Source organism: Arvicanthis niloticus, chromosome 9 (assembly GCF_011762505.2).
Source record: "Arvicanthis niloticus isolate mArvNil1 chromosome 9, mArvNil1.pat.X, whole genome shotgun sequence".
NCBI classification, from domain to species: Eukaryota; Metazoa; Chordata; class Mammalia; order Rodentia; family Muridae; genus Arvicanthis; species Arvicanthis niloticus.
The window spans coordinates 22,985,944-23,007,453 of NC_047666.1; the positions used below are offsets into that span (position 1 = coordinate 22,985,944).

Genomic DNA, 21,510 nt, shown 5'->3' on the forward strand with positions numbered 1-21,510 from the left:
GTAGAATTATTTGATTCACAGTTAGAAATTTAAAGCCACCCTCCCTTAACTCCCCCTATAAAATTAGAGTTGACAGCTCAGCGTTTAAGAGCACTTGCTGCTCTCCCAGAGGGCCAGCACCCTTGTCAGGCAGTTTACTCCTGCCTGTAACTCCAGCTCCTAGGGCACCTCCCCACTCACATGAACACACACACACACCCTACAAATAAACTTAAATTATACAAGTGCCTGAAAAAACAAAGATTATTCAAGTAACCACGGAGGAGGGAATATCTCAAAACATGACATACAATCCAGTAGACCCTGATAAATTTAAGCACAGGGAACTTTACAGAAATAAATCACAATCAAACATCAAGCTGAAGACAAACATCACACAGGGAGAAATATCTAGAACACACTTAGTTATCAAGCCCTACTGCAGCTCAGCAAGGGCAGTAACCAAAGAGAAAAAGACGTGGAGGGAGTGATTCTCTAAAAAGCCGTTCCTCTCCTTCTCCATGGGTCACACTTTGTCAGAGCCTCTGCTAAGACAGTCTACTGGCCAAAGCACAGGAAATGAGCAGGGCAGAGAACAATGCAGCACACACTATAACATGTGCCTGCTGGTCTGACCCAGCAAGTTTATAATTTTAAAGAATTAATGTTTAGGAATTTGGCTGTATTTGCATGTAAGCATAAGCCAGGCATGCATTTGTAATCTCAGCACTCAAGAGGATGAGAAATATGTTTTGTGAGTTTGGGGCCAGCTTGGGCTACGTAGCAAGTTATAAGCCATCCTGGGCAACACAGAGTTGTCTCAACAGTAGGTCAGGGGTTAGGGTGGGAAAATAGATGGGAATGGGGGATGGGACACAAATGTTCCTGGTATTGTTCGTAATGGGAAATTATCAGAGGTAGCCTCCAGTCCCAACATGACATTACTGAACTCTAGGATGGAATGTTAAGCATCTGGAATTAGATTTATGTACAGAAAATAACTTCCAGGCATTTTGGGGGAGGGGCATCATTTCCAATATTATACATAACACACACACATCTATACATATACAAACATAAAGGTATATATGGGTCACTACCAATGCTAGTAACATAGTTATAGCAAGCTTAAGCTGAGTTCAGTCTTATCCCCATTCTTGTTTTAAAGAGCTGTTAGCTATGCTTGTGTACAGCTTAGCAGATGCTCCTAACTGCTCTCTGGCCTAGATCAGGAGAACAGTTGTCTGTCCTCAAACCATGTCTCCCATATCCTAAGGCATCCTGTCTATAGCACCACTCACATTCCCCAAACAGAAGTCTGCTCCTGGTTCTTTCCTGCCGAGGACTCTGCACAGAAGATAGAACATGATTTCAACATGCCGTCACACCACCACCATACCACACCATCTCAGCACAACCCCTACTCCACCTTATACCACCATAGCCTCCTGACAAACAACTGCACAGGTCCTTGAGTGCATACATGGGAGCGTACTCACTCACCTGCATGTGCATATGTGGAAGCCAAGCATCAATATTGGTGTCTTATGTGCATGCGCACACACATGTAGACACATGTATGTGTGTGCAAGGGCCTGGGGTGGACAACAGCATCTTTCTGGATTACCTCTACCTTGAATCTGAACCCAGATTTGGCCAATCTAGCCTTGCTCCTGGATCTCTGGTTACCCTGGTTACTCTTTGGAACATTAGAATTACAGGTAGACAGCCATACCCACCTGGCATGTGTGTGGGTTCTGGACATCCAAACTCCAGTCCTTGTGTATGAGAGCACTTTACTCACTGAGCCACACCCTAGCCATTCCCCACCCACTTTTTGTTTGGTTGTTTGGTTTGGTTTTTTGAGACAGTGTTTCTCTGTGTAGCCCTAGCTGCCCTGTAACTTTAGACCAGGCTGGGCTAGAATTCAGATGTGCCTGCTTCTGCCTCCCAAGAGCTGGGATTATTAAAGGCATGTGTCACTACCCACCAGCCCTCCATCTTTTGAGACATATTCTCACCGAGCATGGAGCTTACCACTTTGGCTAGACTGTCTGGCCAGTGAGCTTCTGGATCACCTGTCTCCTTCACCCCAGCTCTGGGGCTACAGACTTTCATGTGGGTCCTGGGGACCTCAATGTGGGCCCTTATGCTTACACAGCCAGCACTTCATTCACCAAGACATCACCTCAGCTGGGTGTGTGTCATGTAAGGCCGTACCGGGCTTTCCCAGAGCATCCTGTGCACATCAGGATCTCAAGAAGAGGATCCATTTTCTTATGTAACTGTTACTGGTACACAGAACAACAAATATGTGGACAGGAACCTGGGCAACCATGATGGTTATGTTCCTGACCTCGCTAATCCCTGTGTCTCTATGTGTAAAATAAAAGGCTCAGCCCAGTGTTTGGTGCTTAACATGAACTCAATAGGCTGCTATTGTTCAGGCTCTGTCAACATTGTGAGGCTTTGAGCGAGTTACACAACCTTCATAAGCCTCAGAGCAATTAAATGATAGTTATACATTACAGAATCGTTGAGGATTAGAAGAGCTATCAGATGCCAAGGTCTCAGCATTTTATGAATGACTTCAACCACAGTTTAAAAATGACTTACTCCAAATATACCCTATTTTGAACCATACAAAAACAGAAGATGACAGACAGAGGGTGCATGGGGGAGGCTCGGAGACGGCAGCCTTGAAAACGTGGGGGTTGGACTCAGTGGTCCGAGCGTTCTTTATAGGTGCTAGTACACAGCTATATCATGGCACACGGAAAACAGAATGTGAGAAAATGCCAGAAACTTCTGGGCTTTGCTCCAGCTTCTGCTATGTAGAGAAAACTCAAAGTAATGAACAGGGTCTTGCAAGGCGACTGAGCACCAGGGTAGCTTTGGTGGCTACCTTTTGCCACAAATCAGAAAACTTCAACTCACAGTTTACAGAAGAGAAAGGAGACATTCAAGGTGTAGCTAAAAAGTTAGGGCCAACAATTCTGCCCCAAACCAAGACTTGGAAACTGGCTGGGCAGGTTTCTCTGCTGCCAAAACACAGGGAAGACACCCCAAACGCCAAGAAAAACTAAAGCCACTTGAAGCAGTTGACAACATAGCCCAGGTGTGTCTTAAAACCACCATTTCTTTTAAGTGTGCTGTCCTCCCTGTGCATGTTTTCATGTGGAGGTGAACATTCTTTGAAAACATTCTATGAAAAGAAATCTGACCCCACACATATGTTTAATTATGAAGCTTGTGTGTACATACATAAACCCCAACAGTGCCCATTTCTTGTTCTGTAAGTATCTCATTTTACAGTTTTTGCTTTAAAATTTTATTTTGTGTGCACACACATGTCATGAGATGTATGTGGCATAACACGTGTGTTAGGTGGGAGGGCAACTTTATGGAGTCTGTTCTCTCACCACCTTTACATGGGTTCTGGGGGCCAAGCTTGGGTTGACAGACATTCACAATAAGTGGAGCCGCTTCACTGGCCCAATTTTTGCTTTGCATAGGCATCAGTATAGATGGCACTTTTCCTGAGTTAGGCGCTAACATTATTAGTATTAAGAGATACAGCTATAAATATCAAAGTTTTGTAAAATCCCAATACTTAATTTGAATTGCAAATGTTTAATGTGTTGCTTGGCCTTTCAACACCACGGAGATCTACACACCTTCTACACACCTGAGATCCTAAACTTACAATGAGAAATGGTTAGCTCTGGCTATTGGTGTCAAAAGACTTCAGCCCATGGTCACTTGGGCTTGTGGTAGCACAGAATATCGCAGTAGGCATGTAAAACATAGAAGGCCTGTTCTCCTTATGGCAGCTGGGAAGCAGAGAAGACGAAGGAGACATCTTGCAGGGATGCTAAATAGGAAGGTAAGCATCTCAACATAGCTTCAGGAAGTCCCTGAAACTGACCAGATTCACTAGTGAGCAATAAGAGCCAGAGCTGAAGCACAAAGAAGACTCTGGACCTCAATAGCTGCCTGAAAGAAGCTGAAGCTAGCCAAGCTGCCTGGGAGAGGTTTAAATAAGAGTCACTAGGAAAGGATATTCTCCAACGTGTTGAGCTGCCTGCAGGCTATGTGGTTTCCCAGCTTTGGTGAGCTGTCACCATGTTGGTGTGGGCCTTGGATGCAAACGTCAGAATAATTTCTGTCCCTGTAAGTAACCCTTTACCCATACATACTCCTGTAAGTAACTCCAGTAAAACTTGTTGCTTCACTAAGTTAGACTTTGGTGGTGTCTGTACTTGGGTTTTCTTGAGATCCCTATCTGGGTTGAGTAGACAAGTGCGTTTATCTCCCCAGGAAGTTTTGTCACACAGTGCACAACACCACCTAACCTCCTTCCATTAAGGCCCACCTCCTAGTGGGCCCTAGTATGGCCACTCCCAGGAGTGCCATAGGTTAGGAACCCAGTCTTCAACACATGGGCCCTTGAAGGGCATTCTAGAGCCAAACTACAGAAATCACTATGAGTTTAGTATCTATTCACCAAAAGAGCATAAGAGCCTAAACCCTCTAGGAGCTATGAACACTCCCCACTCTTTATTCTGACTTTAAAGAGTAAGTGCTCTTAACTGCACCAAAGGGCCAGGCAGGCTCAGAGAAGGGTTCAATTCAATTCAAGATCTAAGGCCAAAAAAGTACAACATGCACTCCCAATATTTTATATAAAAGGCAAACAAGTATAAATAGCATGCCTGGGGGTGGGCACGGGTGGGACATATCCAAGGGGCATTGGAGCTGGCTGGAAGGGAGGAGTTTCCAAACTTGAGAGAAGTTGAACGAAAACAAGGTAACTGTAGCAAACACACATTAAATGTTAACATGGACGAGAACTCTTTCCTGATGAAACAATGACCCAGGAATGCAGAGAGACCTCTCCTGACAACCGCAGAAAAGCAGTTTCCTTGTACAAAGTCAGCTGTACCATAAAAAGGGGAAACTGCTTTGTAAACCCTGGGAACACCTTTGTATCATTGAAATCAAGCTTGTTGAACAAGCTTTCAGACTTGTTTAAATGGACCCATCCACCAGTATACAATACACGCAGACAATGTGAGGTAAAGAGAGCACCACTTCTCACAGCCATGTGCAGTGTCCACCTGTATGCTGCTGACTGTCAGACGCCTCTGAAAAATGATTGTGTGTGTGCGAGGGGGGTATGAGTGCAAGTACTCAAGGAGGCCCCTGGAGCTAGAGTTACAGACAGTTGTGACAGCCAGCAGGCATGCTGGGATGTAATGTAGGTCCCCTGGAAGAGCAGTAAGTAACTTCTTGTTTCAATACTGAGCCACATAGCACTTTCCTTTTAAGGATATTTTAGTTGACCAGAATGATGTCTGTCAGAGGGTCAGGAGTGTAGAAAGTGGGAAGTTGCAAGTTTGACTATGTTTGCTCTCTTACCTAAGTGGAATCATGCAGTATACATTATTCTGTGACTGGACTATTTCACCTAGAAAGATTGCTTTCTAAATCTGCTAACATTCAGAAAAATGCCAGGAATTAAACACAAGAAAGACTGAGAGAATGACAGAACCATTGCTCCCGCATCACAATGAAAAATTAACCCATTCAAGGACAGATCTGGCAATCCCAAGATGACTGTTGGTTGCAAAAGGGACAAAGTAACTCTACCATTGGAATATCCGATCTCACCGCCTTAACCTGGTTGTTACCACAGCATCACTAATAGAGGGAACAATTAGAAACCCTGGGGGGAGGGGGGGCGGGAAGTGGGAGAAGTGGGGGAGTTTCATTATAGGCTAAACAAGTATTTAGATCTAACGTTCACTCCACAGGAAACACAAGTATCCAGAAACACGTAACCCACTCAGAGTGCAGATGTGACAATGAAGGGGACGAGCTAGGCCTGATCTTTTTGACAAGACACTCAAGATTTGCCTGCCCTGCCAAGCGGCACCTGCAGAATTACACAACACTGTAGCCAGGATTACAGAACCTTGCAAGAGCCACAGCTGGGGCTTTCTCTGCAGGTAATGCTGTGCCTCTGGGCCAGGGAGGAGACACCACTCCGCAAGGCTGAGATACACTACATGAGCAGTCAGCTCATGGTGCTTCCACAGCAAGCTGAGGGTAGCAGTCTTCCTGGTGCTGACACTAGGAGCCTGAAAGTCATCGAGGGAGCCGAGCCTATTTATAACATATTCGGTTTTCTGACATTTGGTTTTTCATGTCCATTCTCATTTTTCTATTTTCCTATTTTTGCCATAGAGTTTTGTATCCCCACTGCACCACCTCTAACTTGGGCAATGTCTATTATGTTTCTGCTAACGGTACCCGGACAGTTTGGGAGGAGGAATTAGTGCCTCTGGAATTTCTTCCATCTCCTTTACCACTTTCTTTTTGATGGTGTTCTTGTGGATATCCTTCCCGCTCTGCATTACAAGACGTGTAATGTAAGCAGGCAGTGGTGGCGCGCCCTTGACCTAGCATTCAGAAAGCAGAGGCAGGCAGATTTCTGAATTCCAGGCCAGCCTGGTCTATATAGTGAATTCCAGGCTAGCCAGGGATATGTTAGACCCTGCCAGGAAGTGAGGAGAAAAGGAAAGGGGAAGAAAGGGAGAAAGGAAAAGAAAATGCCTAATATAATAAACTCATTTCAAATATGAGCACCTTTTGCATTTTATTTATTTTGGCATTCTGTTCTGAGGCAGAGTTTTGTGTAGACTAAATTGTCCTCAGTCTCCATCTGTAGTCAAGGATGACCTTAAGCTTAAGTGCCCTCCCCCCAGCCTTGAGATCTAGTTTTCCACAATAGACCAAATAATAGGACCTAGGTGGAGTTACCCACCTTGGCTGCACATACAGCCTGCTACAGGAACTTAGAAGAATAAACTGCCCGCTGAGCTTGCCTGTGACTAGGGATGGGTTCCCCCACCCATCTCCAGCTGCAACAAGAAGGGGTTCAGTGGGGCTTTCCCTTTAAATTGAAGAGCCGAATATTAAACTTCGAACCTTGATCAGAGAACTTTGTCTTGGCTTCATCTTTCTCTCGCCCTCCGTCCCTTTCTTCATTTCCAGCCCCCCTTTCAGGTGAACCCGGTTGATCCGTGGCTGCAGACGGCTACAAACTTATTTTCTGCTTCTACCTCCCAGGTGCTAAGATTACAAGCATGCACCACCATGCACCACCATGGCTCTTTGTTTAGAAGAACCATCACTTAGTCTATACATGAGTGCAGTTAGCATTTTCTGCTAGCCCCTCCCCAGCACAGCTTCCCCATCTATCATTATTTTGTGCAGTCCCTGAAAGTCTGTCTTCCTGCATGTTGGACGTGTCTTAATGACTCTTTTACATGTGTAAATGGCAATTTAACCACTGATCTCAGTCACTCAAGAATATTTCATCAACACTCAGAGAGCTACAAAAGATATATCCAACATAAAGAGGAACTGGCCAATTGACTCACAGGGGCCTGCAGCATACATTTGTAATTAACTGAGTTGTGTCTTCCTTGACTGGACTTCAATGGAGATTTACCGCAACAGGGCCCTTTACCAAAGAAGGCATAGGGAAAAGCTTCACTGGCTACCAAGGAGGTGTGCATAAAGGCACAGCGAGATTCTACCGCATACCACAGTGGCAAAGACTGGCACTGCTTATTGGGAGGAGTGTAAAGTCGAGCTGGTATCAGTTTAAGTTGTTACACCCACTCTGGCTACCCTGAGCCCTAGGAATAAATTCAGATCTGCCTGCCTCTGCCTCCTGGGTGCTGGGATTAAAGGCCTGTGGCCAACAGTCTGCCCTGCACTCTTACTGTGAGACTCCCGTCTTTGAATATGCCTCTCTGAGGCACCCACACCATAGGCGCTCTTTCCTATCACTCCCAGCTTGTGCCCCCCGCACACCTGTTTTTGCTTTTTATTCTGAGACGGGGTCTTGCACAATTGTGTGGGCTGGTCTTGATCTCCCTCTAATCAGATCTTGAACTTTTGCTTTTCCTACCTCAGGCACCAGAGTAGTTAGGATTATAGGCGGATGCCACCAGCTTCAACGTTAAGTAATCTTTGATGGGGGAAACTTATGCCCAAGGCATCTCACTTGTAGCTTCTACACTGTTTTGCAATGGACATTGTGGAGTGACTACTTCTTTGTCGTAAACTGTACTGTGTGTCTGGGACAGCATCTATGGCTGTCAGTAGTATTATATATACTCTGACAACCTTCAAATCAAGAGAGGGAAAAGTAGCCCTCCTTTTATTTAAACCACAGTTCTAGGCTCATTTGCCTGAAACCGAATATTACCCTTGTTACTCTGCCACTGCTCAAATATCTTCCCTTAGATAAGTAAGCCAGAAGCAACAGCTCAAGGCGGACAGGAGCTGCACAGGAGTTTCATCTCCAGTTGTATGTTTGATGGAGTAATGTTTCTAATTCTCTACCTTTGTGAGTTGAGGGTTGGGTTAGGAGCTCTGTCTGGTGGGAACAGACTCTGGGTATTTTGTTATTTCATCCAGTTTTAAAAAGCCACACACTGGGTAGGACTTTCATCTGGAGTTTCAGTGAATATTCTTCTCTACACAATGACCTCAGTCTGACACCACTGGGTCTCACCTACAGAGCCGGCTCCTGGTGTCTGGTTTCCCTTGTTGCCAGCCAACCAGAGCTACCAAATGTTGGGGCATGGAGTCCTTCAAGTGAGCTCCCCACTTTGCCTGTACACGCCTTCTTCACGGGTGGTCTCCAGTTTCTAAGTTGTGGGGTTCCCAAGGCCCCAGGATTGTTTCCCCAACACACAATGCTGTGTCCCCTAACTGCTGTTCTTTGAGCATGCTTCTGTGCTGGCAGATGAGCCTGGCACTTGTGGCTTAAGATCAATGCTAGCCCTGTTTTCAGGCAAGGAAACTTTCTTCTCCTGTTGTATTCCTTTGGGCTCCTCTCATCAGGCTTCAGAAAAGGAATATTTTGCTATCTGGATATTAGGTCACAATTTTTTTTCCCTTTCAGTCCCATGTGATATTTTTTTCTTCTCCATTAAAGAGAGAAATAACTCTTCTTAAAGAAAAATCTGCTTTCTCACCTCACATTAGACAGTGAAACAATAAGAGAAGTGAGGTTTCTTCTCTTGCTTTCTTTCTGAAATTACTAAGAGTTCCTCTGGGGGATTGCTGAGGAGAGCAACACACTAGTTTTCAGAGATTGCCTCCTACATGGCTCTGGTATTTTCTTTAACCCTATGTACCTCATCTAATACTCTAATAACAGAAAGAAGGCTCTGTTCTACCATGCTGGGGTAGGGTGGGGCGGAACACAATGTATTTTTCTATTATTAGCAATAGGCAAATGAAACTATTCATAATGAAAGAGGGACCCTCAGTTTCTGAATGACTTCCCCTATGGAAAGCAAACAAAGTGCTTGCTGAAACCAGCACCAGTTAGATCCCCAAGACCCACAAGGTAGAAAGAGAAGCAAGTCCGAGTTGTCCTTTGACCTCCACATGTACACTGTGGCACATAGGCACACTCACACACAAAGAAATACAGCTGTAATAGACGCTAGGGCCTCGCTTTCCCAGTGGGGAAAGCTAAGAGCAGAATGCACATGGGGACAGTGAGCACTGCTTTTGTGACACTGGGACACAGAGACCACGCATAGCCAACGCCCAGATCATGTCAGGTTTTATCTGCACTGTTACCTCTTTCCTAGAAATCCCCTGTAAGGCCTTCATTTTTTAAATGCAATGTTATGGGCAGCTGGAGTATGCAGCCAATAAGAGCCTCTAGCATGACACTTCCTGAGAGCGGTAAGTCCACAGTAGGGACAGGACCTGACCTGGATCAAGATTACTGGATAAAATCCTAACACGATCAGGTGACCTGCTGCAGTCTAAGTACATTTATATGACGGACCCATTAGCTGACCACAAAGATGGAAAGTGAAGAGGTTATTCTTATGCTGACTACACATTTCTGATAAGATGAAATACAGAGGTGGAATAAAGTTGACCAGTTAACCCAAAATTACGTAGTACCTGCCAGCCTAGGATGCTTCAGAACTACAAGAGACAGTCCTGCTATCAAGGAACACGGGCTTTAACTGTGAATATGAGCACATGTAAGCCAGGGAGGCTCCAGCATCACCCACTGACTACGGTACTGACGCTCACAGCTTCCCAGGGGCTTTGACTTGCCTTCTCCCCCGTTTTTGAGCCCTTTCCACTAAACACTGGTCTCCTCTACCCTCAGGCTTCTCCCTGGTCTACACATTAGCCTGGAAATGACCACAAACACAATCATCATCAATTCCAGCTATGTCTCCAATTCATGGCTTCAGACTTGGGTCTCTCCCACATATCTGCAAGGCTGGCCTGAAGTTCTCTACACCCCACATCCAGTTCCCAACCTGAAATCCCAGGAGTCACATCAACTGCTCTTCTTCCTCCATTCCTACCCACCTGGCCACTGCTGAAGTTCTGTCTGTCTTTCCCCTCCTTCCTACCCATCAGTCACCTTTTATTTTTCTTTCTTTCCTTCTTTCTTCTTTTTTCTTTTTTTGAGACAGGGTTTCTTTACAGAGCTCTAGCTGTCCTGGAACTTGCTATGTAGATAGACCAGGCTAGCCTTAACCTTAGCAATCCACCTGTCTCTGTCTCCTGAGTGCCGGGCAAAGGTGTGCGCCACCACACCTGGCCTTTGGCATTCACTCTTAACCAGGCACCCACAATTACTTGCTTGAGCTTGTAAACTGGTTTCTCTGCTTTTAGTATCACTCCCTCCTTTCCCTGAAACTGTTCTCCTGCCACTCCCAGCTCACACACCAGGCCACACCAAGCCACACTAGAGCGGCTCTCCCTCTCTTCACACCTCCGGGGGTTTTGCATGCCCTTTCACTTCCCCAATCCTCATAGGCCTTCCTCAGCATTTCCTTAGCAACTCCTATGTCTACCTCCTATGATCCTCTAAAACTCAGACTTCACCTCTGCCAGGGAGTTCTGATACCCTCCTAACTTGGGCCCAGAGTCTCCACTTTTATCCAAATACTCTATTACTTAAAAAAAAAAATTAAGAATATCATATCAAAATGAATGCAAGGGAAGGGGACAAATCTTCACAAAACGAAAGCTGCAGGAAAGAGATTCTACATGATTACAAACCAAGGTAAATTAGTGTTCCCCACTCAGGACTGTCCCTGCTGACATCACCCGGAAGACACTGCAACCAGCCACCTCTGCTAAACAATGTCATTCCTCCCCTCAACTTCCACCCTGCTCCAGGAAAAGGAGAAGCTTTTCTTGTAGCCACTTCTTTAGACAGGATGGACGGGCTTAAAATGCACTCTGAAATCTGCACTGTTTTTCCCTGACCCCCTCACCTAAACCTCCTGCCTGGGCTCTGTGCTAGTCCCCACAGCTTCCTGTTGGCTGTCCCCCAGATACATTAAGACAACGATAAAAGCTAACACAGATTGCTTCCTCATCTACGAAATGATGACTAGGTCTTAAAGGATGCTTTTCCTACTAAAATGTAGTCTGGTTCATTCTGTCCTCATCTTTTTCCTCTGGGCATTTCTCCATTACTGAGCATGGATACAACAGGGACACAGCAGTCCCCTGAAGCCCAGTGTCCTGCCCATCTCTGTCAAGGTCACACAGGAGGGTTAAGGGCAAACAGGGTATCTCCAATGAAAACTTCAAAATATTAGAAATATTTTAATACCCATACACCCAACAGTAATGATCACACCACCTCTCAGAGAGAGAGCAAATGCCTTCTGCGCTGTGTAGATCCACTCTGAAATTTCATGCCTGCCTTTAATTTTAGCATTCAAGATTTAGAGAACTTAGATGTACCCCATTCAAACACCCAAGAAAACCATAATAGTTTTTATTTTTTTAAGACAGTCTTTCTATGTAGCACCAACTAGCCTATAACTTATGTAGCCCAGGTTGGACTCAAACTCATGATTCTACTTCAGTCTCCCAGGTGCTGGAATTACAGGTGTGTGCCACCACATCTTGCTCTGTAATTCTCACATATGGGTAATGCTCATGGTATTTAAGTTTCTTGTACTATGTTATAGGAGATATATTTTTAAATGTTGTGTACAAGTGTGTGTCTGCATCTATGTATGTGCCATGTGTGTACCTGGCAACCACAGAGGCTAAAAGTTCAGATCCTCTAGAACTGGAGCAAGAGAGACGGGCTTGAACCTCCGTCATGTGGGTGCTAATAACCAAACCCAAGTCCTCTGCAAGAAAAGTGTTCTTCTGCATATATTATGAATATGTAATGGATTTGCCAGTCTCACCTTACATCCCTGCAAACTACTTATATAAACCTGCCCACTAAGAGTAAGAGATACATTTTTGGAACATGGGATAGTTCCCCATATGTCATGGATCTCAGCTCTTTTGTTGGAAAATCTTCTGAGACTGACTCATATAGTCTATCCAGAGTAGCTGAAAAGAACCATTCTGTATACAGGGCACTAGATGCTTTTAACCTAATACTGGATGTCCCTTTACAATGGGAGCCTGGGGCCCTCCAGAAGCTGAGAGCAAACCCCTTGATCCCACTGCTGTTTGGTGTAGTTAGGGCTTGCATTTCAGTTAACTAGTTTCAGTCACAACATGGCTCAGTGGTAAGGTCTGCAGTGCAAGCCTGAAGTCCGGAAGACCGGAATCTGATCCCTGAAACCCACTTAACAAAGGAGAAAAGCAACTACACTAGACTCTTCTGGCTTTCCCTGCATCACACACATACAACAAAAAGTTAAAAGAAAAGTGTAAGAGAATAACATGGTGGTTAGAAGCCCAAGTGCTTAAGTTCAAATCTCAGTTCCACCATTCTGTGATCTTGAAAAAGTATTAACCTGACTTTCATTCTCTCACATTAAAATGGAGCCAGCTACAGCCCTCACATCATGTAACTGTACTAGGGATTCAGTGAGGTAGTGACTGATGAATACAACTGATGTTATTGGCAGCCTCCTACTCCAGGTCATCACCCTCTATGAGTGAACTTAAAGGTTGATGAAGGGTCCAAGCATTACCAGGTAGTGAGCGATGGAGCTGGAATTCAGATTCTACATCGGCCCTGACCAACTCTCACGGCCATGATTTAACACATAACACATTTATTAAGGAACAACTAAGTCCTAAGCACTAGGTAAGGAGATCGGAACATTACATTCAAGCAAGTGAGGCAGACATGCAAACACACTGGGCAAGGAGAGAAATTCTTGTGATCTGGACATGGGATCAGGGGGTCTTCACAGCCATACCTTAGTCATATTTAACAAGAAACAGAGCTGTTGATTGGCACTTGTTCACCCCTGAAAAACCCAGGGCACAGCTCTTTGTTCCCCAAGAGAATCCTATCATGGCCTTAGGAGGTCTTGTACCCTGGAGTCTGGGGTAACTGGAAAGAATGAGAGTCCAGAGCCTCTTCACTAAGTGGGACAAGCACTTTCTTTCTTTCCTTCCTTTCTTCCTTTCTTTCTCTTTCTTTCTTTCTTTCTTTCTTTCTTTCCTTCTTTCTTTCTTTCCTTCTTTCTTTCTAAGATTTATTTATTTTATTTATATAAGTACATTGTAGCTGTCTTCAGACACACCAGAAGAGGGCATCAGATCCCATTACAGATGAGTCACCATGTGGTTGCTGGGAATTGAACTCAGGACCTCTGGAAGAGAAGTCAGTGCTCTTAACTGCTGAGCCATCTCCCCAGCCCTGGGACAAGCACCTTACAAATAGTAAGTAGGAAGACAAAGCAGAAGACAGCCTTTGTGCATCACGCAGTCAGAGTCTGTGACACGTCATGAGCATATTTGTGTGTTTTTTGTCACGTGAAATACATGTGCTGATTGTAGGCCTCTCTTAAGCAGGACACAGAAGCCAGAGCAGATCCAGGGCTGCCACCACACCAAGGACCTACTCTGAGATGGTCAGTCCATGGTGGTGGTTCTAAGGTGCCCAAGGGCAAGGCCTAGAAGCTGATGGGCTCTTTATCCCCTGACCTGTGGCACAGGGACACCAGAGCCTAGACATAACCATGTCAGAACCCATGCACGTGTTACCTCTGGGCCTATACCAGAGTGCACGTCCCCTCCAAACTCACCCTGAGTGAACACTGCTGCAGCCAAGACCCAAGACCTGTTCTAGAACTGTCATCCCCCTGCTCCCTCCACCCTCCACTCTCCCTCTCAGGCACACACATTTTCTTGCATAGCTCATGGCATTTTCCTTATACTTCCTGGATAATCTCTCCTTCCACCCTAAGTCAGAAGTTTTGAAAACGTGTAAGATAACAAAGACATCAGTTGCTTTCAAACCCTCAGGAACCCACTGTTCCTTCTAGGGTCGAGTCTAATTCCTGACATTGGCCACTGGGCCCTGACTGACCTGACTCCTGCACACCACTTCAAGCTACCTCATCCTACTGTGCTCTCGCTAGGCCAAAAAGACTCCAAACAAATCCTATGTTTACAAGGCACCCCTAACCCCTAGAACAGCTCCTTTCTAGCTGATGCCCTGCAGTGCCATGCAAAGGCACCACCTCCTGCAGGAAGGCCTCTGTGGTGTCAGCTTCACAGAATCTAGAATGACCTGGGAGGTGGATTTTTTCCCTCTTGCCTGTTAGCTCGTTTCCCAGGACATAGCACAATGGTAGGCCTTCACTAAACCATCTCCCAAATGAAGGGGCCACAGAAACCTCAGCCCACCAGGCTGCCCCACACCCTTCTCTAACACTCAAACGGACAGACTTACCGACACAATCACAGGTGGGGAACTCGGCCTGGGCCTTCTTGGAAGGTGTGTCCAGCAGACTCTTAGTAGGTGTGTCTAGGTACTTAAGAGGTGACTCCAAGAAGCCACTGAGGGTGGGTGTGAGTGGATTCTCAGCCTTGGTGGGCGTGGCTTCCTGTCCTCCCTCTTCTGAATGGAAGCAGGTAGTTGAGAGCACAGTCACAGCCCCTGAAGACTCAATCTTGATCTTCTTGGGGGAGCGGGTAGCAAAAGGGCTCTCCGGAGCTGGCAGACATGTTGACTGGCTTTCAGGGTCTTGAATGGGCACCGAAGGAGGGCCGGGAAGCCCAAAGCTATCCCCAAATTCAGCCTCAAATTGCCGGATGAGCTCTTCCAGCTTGTCATCGGCAGGGGGCAGGGGGCCGCCAGTGGAGCCTGACTGCAGGGCTACCATGGGGCTGGGGGATCTCATTTCCTGAGTAGGGGGCAGCAGGCTGTCCCCAGAGGGACTAGGTGCAAATAGCGCAAGAGAAGGTTCTGGGGGTAGAGGGGTGGCACAGCTCTGGGAGGCAGGAGGCGGGACAGGGAGCTGGGCAGGCGGAGGCGTCTGTCCTTCTGAGGCTTGGGGTTTGAGCCCTTCCAGAATAATCTGCCTGAGAGGCAGGAAGAGGGGCTGCATGTCTCTGGACCTGGACTTCTTGATCTGAATGGGCTTTCGGACACTGGTCTTGATCCCAGGGGTGGTTTTCTCTGCTCCCACAGGACCTCCAACTGGGGTAGGGGGCTTCTTTTTCTTTTCCTTGGGTGGTTTGTCAGGAGGCCGTGGGGCGGGTGAGCCTGGTGGGGCCCACCAACCAGGAGTCTGAGGCTCTGTGGAAGTAGGGAAGGAGGCATCATGGGCCTGTTCCAAAAATAGGTTGCGCTTGTGATGAAGGTGTTGCTGAAGCGCGGTCTGGGCCTTCTGGTGGGTGTCAGGCTCTGAAGATGGCAGGGGAGCCTCCCTCTGGGAAACAGGAGATGGTGCTGGAGCAGGGGAGGAAGAGGGGACCTCAACCTTAACCTTGGGCTTGGTGGGCAGGGCCTCAGGTCGCTTGAATACTGACTGGATGTAATCACTGGCGCTGCCCAATAGCTGTTCCAGTTCAGCCATAGGGTCAGGGCTTGGGCGAGGTACAGTCCAGGAGTTCCGGGGTGTCGCTGGAGGGGTGTCAGTGCCCCATGCTTCAGAAAACTCAGTTCTTGGAGTCGCTGGAGGGAAGGCTGGGCTGTCGGGAGCAAAGGATGGATGTTCCTCTGGGGGAACCACAGGCCATGAGGGGGCCCGGAGGTAGGACTGGGGAGATCTGAAAGGGGCAGAAGGGGACAAGGCCTCAGGGAGTGGACAAGAAGCCTGGGAGGTGGAATGAGAAGGCTGAGGGAGGGCTGAGGAGAGCTGTGTGAGGGCCTCGATGGCGATGGCTGTCTGCAGGCTGATGTTTTTTTCCTTGGCAATGCTCAGGGCACTCTGGGACAGAGGCAGACCCTCCAGGGGAGGTACCTGGGGGACCTCAGAGCTAAGGAGTGGTCTGGTGCTTGGGGCTGGGAGGCCAGCCTCACTAGGAGGCAGAGTGCCTGGGAGCCTGGGCCGCCCCTGCCCTCCCTCCATGGCCACAGACTTGATCTTCTCCTCCAGCCACTCGAGGTAGTCGGGGCACTCTGGGCCATCGCAATTGCAGTTGGGTGGTTTCATGCCATGCCTTGCAAGGGCCAGGGCTGTCTGTAACGTGTCCAGGTCTTCACTGCCCTCAGAGCAGCTCTCAGGCCGGGTGCCCCTGCCGTTGCTCCCAGGCTCACGACTCATCTCACGGTTGAAGGTTTCATAGAGCCGGGTGCTAAGGGCCCCATAAGAGGACACAGCTTCGGCCACGGCCGAAAAGGCCACCAGATCGTGGGCATCTTCCAGGCGAGCAGTGTGAGTAGGGCCTGAGGCAGCGTCCCAGTCGGGCTTCTGGTCTACCCGCCAAGGACCCGCAGCTCCCAGAAGACTGGGTCCGGCAGGCTCTCTAGCACCATTGACCGGTGCCCCTGAGGTGCTTAGCTGCCTTGAATCTCCATGGTACACTGGCCCTGAGTCCATCTGACCTGGAACAGGTCCATCAACTGGGCTGAGTTCTGAGCCCGTCTGGAGAGAGAACAGAGAGGGGAAAAGGAAAAACATAAACCATACTATTTGCAAAGTATTGCCCTGCTTCATATTACCCAGCTATGCTTCCAAACCCCTCTTTCCTTACAGATTCTCCCCTGATACTTGTAGGAGACTCAGTCTATACCTTCAAGTACCTCTACCCTTTAGCTGGCTTTATACCAACTTATAATCTCAGAGCTAAGGAAGGATAGACCAATCCCCTGGGTTGGCTGATTATCCAGCTTGACCTACCTAGCAAGCTCTAGGCATGTGGGATGGAAGGGCTGTCCTCTGACAACAACAACAACACACACACACACACACACACACACACACATACACACACACACACGTGTGCATGCATACACACAAGCACACAGAGGTTCTATGTGGAGTTCTCAGTACCGCCCAGCCCTGTGAGAGCTCAGATCAAACCTAAAAGGGCCTTTAAATATCCAATAACCGATGAGCCCCAAATTGAGATTGGCCCTGCCTCATGCAGAGCCAGTTGGGCTCTTGGTGTTTGAGTTCCTGTTTGAAAAAGATTCAGACATCTCACCCAAGAACAACCATTAAACAGATACTTGATGCTCATGAAAGCACACGAAAGGGAAAGAAAGGGTGGTTTTGAAGTGGGCCTAATGGACATGGCCCAGATAGGTAAAGGTGAACACAAAGACATTACATTTGCAAGACTCATCCCTTGGAAAGAAAAGTCCTTCCTCTCCACCAAAGGCCAGGAAAACCCTAGAAGGAAGGACAGATTCTGAGGCACAGGCAGTAGTTGGGAGGCTGGTGTAATGCAGGATTGACAGCTACTGAAAACCTCAAAGGTCCCGGCAGCTGCTGCACAGTCCAACAATCTAGCTCTGCAGCACCCAGAGGCACAGGTCTGAGTAGTTAGCACTGCTGGGAAGCCATGGAACTTGGGGAGCTAGGGCTTAACCAGGAGCAGGTCAAAGGGGACCCAGCTTCCTGGCTCCCTGAGGCAAGTCAGTCCCCTTTGCTCTGCCACTGTTGCTCTCATCACGATGTCCTGCCTCAGACACTGAGGAAGCCAAGTGGCTATTGTCTGAATCCTCTGAAACTGTTAAACAACTTTCAAGATATTTCTTTCTATTTCTGTTGCTTTTTCACAACAGTGGAAAGCTGCCAGATACAGGGGGGAGTTTTAGAAAAGACAACACCTTAACCAATTATCCTATGTTATAATTCAACATTAATAATAACATATTTTTCATCACTGTAACCAAATAACTGACAAAAGGCAACTTAAGAAGGGAGGGGGATTGTTTTTGGCTCACAGTCTTCAGGGACAATCCACCAGAGGTACGGTTTGATGGCAGGAACTCACACAGCTGTGGTACTAAGGGTGCAGTGTCATCACTGGCTCCATCTCAGCAGACCAGACACACACAGAGGGAAATGCTGACCCTTAGCTGGCTCTTCCTTTTTTTTTTCAGTATAGGCTCTCAGTCTAAGGAACGGTGCCCACATATTCTCTTTAGAAAAGTCCTCAAAGACATAAGGTGTGCCTTAATGTCCAAGGTACTTCTTGATCCAATCAAAACTACTCATTACAGCGATCGTTACAATATGGCAACACTGATACCACGGCCTGGATAGGACACAGGACTCACAACTCAGACAACGCCTACCAAAATGTACAAGCTGAGTCTATTCATGGGGAAGTGATCAGGTAAACAAAAGTGCAGTGTTCTACATAATACCTGAAGTGTTCTGAAGCCTATAATCAAGAAAGAATCTCTTCCAGTTTATATAAACAAAATACATGTTTACAGGTTAGATCTCAAACGAAGGGAAAGTACCAGCTGCCCTACTGATGCAATCTAAATAGCAACAGGGACAGGATAATGCTTTGTCCATCCTAATCTTGACCTGGATCATTGTAATTAGATAAGAAAATGTTTCTGGGGATGTAGCACAATGGAGCTCACATGACTAGCATGTTCGAGGCCACAGGTCCAATCCTCTGTATCACTTCTCCAAATGGTAATGATTAGAACTGTAGAATCCAATTTGGGGGCTGAAGAAATAGTTCAGCAGTTAAGAGCACTTGTTGCTTAAGACCAGAGTTCAAATCCCAGCACCCACACTGGGTGGTTCATAAATGCCTATCCAGCTCCAAGGGATCTGACATCCCTTTTAGTCTCCATGGGCATACTTATGCTTACACACACAAAGTCTTTAATTGGTTATTTTAGTTTTTCAAGGCTGGGTTTCTCTGTGTAGCCCTGGCTGTCCTAGACTCTGTAGACCAGGCTGCCTTCAAACTCAAGAGATCCACCTGCTTCTGCCTCCTGAGTGCTGGGATTAAAGGAATGAGCCACTATTACCCACCTATACTAAATCATTAAAACAAACAAACAATTAAAAAAAAACAATAAATGCTCTTGTTATTGGGACAAACACATTCATATATCCAGCAGTAAAGGGATACTAACTTAATCTCAGGTAGTCATAAAATGTTTATATGCATATATAAGAATATATAGAAAGAAAATGATGAAGCAAATGAGAATGTAAATATTCTGGGTACATGGGAGTTCCAGGCATGATTCTTACAACTTTGTATACATCTTAAGATTCTGTCAAAATAGAAAGCTAAAAAATAAATTAGTTCCTTGGGTAGCACACAAAATGCTTTAAGAAGTTGGCTATGATAACACCAACCCTGAGACTGTCAGGGACGGCGATCACAGGCTCCAGGGGCCCAGCGACTGTCATCAGGCACAGCCATCACAGGCTCCAGAATGGTAGCAGGCACTGGAAAATAGAGCCTGTTGCAAAGAAGCCTCAGCCTGTAGATCCCACCTCCTCTTTACTAGTTCCTGTTCTGGCCACAAAGAACCCCCATGCTTTTCTAATGTCTCAGAACCTTGAGCATGTGGTTGTCAGGGCTTCTGACCTCTCCATTGGTCACTGTGGTTTAACTCTTAAAGCAGCACTTCTGCTGCTGAGTTAGCAGTGCCTCTCTCTCCAGGACTCTTCCAGGTAACCTGCATACTGTGGCTTCTCCCCCACTTTTCACTTACTACATATCTAAGCAGCTGCCTCCTGCAACAGGTAGTAGATAATGTAAGACAATGTCTACATCCTAAGGGTTCCTATGCCTTCCCTAGCCAGAGCTGGTACAGCAAAACTCTCCCAGCTCAAGGAAAAGTCTCCTATCCCCAACCTTCTGGAAAAACAACTTTTAGACACCTAGGAGTGTATCTCATGGCCTACTGCCCACTTTAGAAACTTACACAAGCATGGCTTATAGACATGAGGCAATCCAACTTTACACGCTTATGTGTAAAGGGACAGAAAAAGGAGCGTACATAACCAAGACAAACCATGAGAGAGTTATCAAGATTCCCAAAAACAATGTCAGGAAGACTAATGCAACATGAGCTGAGGCTTCCCCAAAATGGTCAAGACAACGAAAAGGGATTTTAAAAGTTATTTTTGGTGTGTGAATAAGAAGAAAGCACTAAGGCTGGCCATGTGCCACACAGTTCCCAGAGAAGGAAAAATACTTTTCAGACCAAAAAGAGAATTAGGGGGAAAGTAGACAGGCAGAGAGGGGAAGGCAGGAAAGCCAGCATGCGTGGGAGAGATGAGAAAACTCAAATTCCAGTTTCCTGGTTCAGAAACCCCACTGATACATTTCTTAACACCTACCAGGGAGCCTGGATCAAACCTGCCAGAAGATGCCAGTGAGCACCGAAGGCAAGCCTCAACTTTAAGTCTGGCGTTTGAAAGCTGATTCAAAGTATTCAAAATGTTTTCTTGAATGGTTAGACTGGCTATAAGGAATCAGGCTCAACAGGAAACCATCGTCCTGCCATGTGTGGGACCACTTGTGTGCCGTGCCTGAGGAAGCAGGGGACAGTTAAGATGCCATAATGGATAGGTCAGAGTCAGAACTGCCCCAGAGACAGCTTAGCTCTGCCCAGTTAGTGGGTTTGTGTTTTTTGTTTTGTTTTTGAGGGTTTTTATTGTTTTTTTTGTGTGTGTGTGGGGAGGGAGGAGTTGATAATTTAAAAGATGGAATTGAACATGAAGCCCTGGTTTTCTTGAGGTTCAACATTTCTACCTGGAAAAATGTGTCTCTAGCAGAAAGGCACTATTGCTTACACAGGACATAACTGTCTCAGCACACAGCACATTCCCCATCTTGGCACCAGCACAGCCTTTTGAAACCAAGGCCACTGGTCAGGGATTATTTCCTGAATAATCAGAAAATCTGAAATCGATCACCACTTCATTTACCCATGCTACCTACAAAGCCCCAGGAAGCTTTGAAGTTACAACTCCATCTGAAGATGTTCAAGTTTCACAATGTCTGCCGCGACTCTGCTGAGGACGGCTGTGGAGGGTGCTCTCTTGTAAGTTCCTGTCACTACGGCCCAGTCATATTCAGAGCACAAGCTGGTAAGCCAACTGACGGGGTAGGTCTAGAGGTCTGTCACAGTGAGACATGAACCCCACGTTGTTTGGACTATGCACACCCCACTCTAATAATTCACTTGGCAGCCTGATACCCACTCTTACCTATATGTACCATGTATACACACATACCCCTCTCTAAACCTAGGGATGCATAACCAACAAAGACCCCTGCATGCACTGAGCT

General features: G+C 46.6%; 1 protein-coding gene across 4 annotated transcripts in view; it reads right to left on the minus strand.

The window, feature by feature from the left end:
• Positions 1-21,510, minus strand: part of Tet3 (tet methylcytosine dioxygenase 3) — a 95,154-nt gene that overhangs the window by 28,926 nt on the left and 44,718 nt on the right. For all 4 annotated transcript variants that reach the window (XM_076939964.1, XM_034511365.2, XM_076939966.1 and 1 more), the window contains one exon: positions 14,726-16,865. In XM_076939964.1, coding sequence (XP_076796079.1) covers positions 14,726-16,865 — 2,140 coding nt within the window. The remainder of the gene's footprint in view (positions 1-14,725; positions 16,866-21,510) is intronic.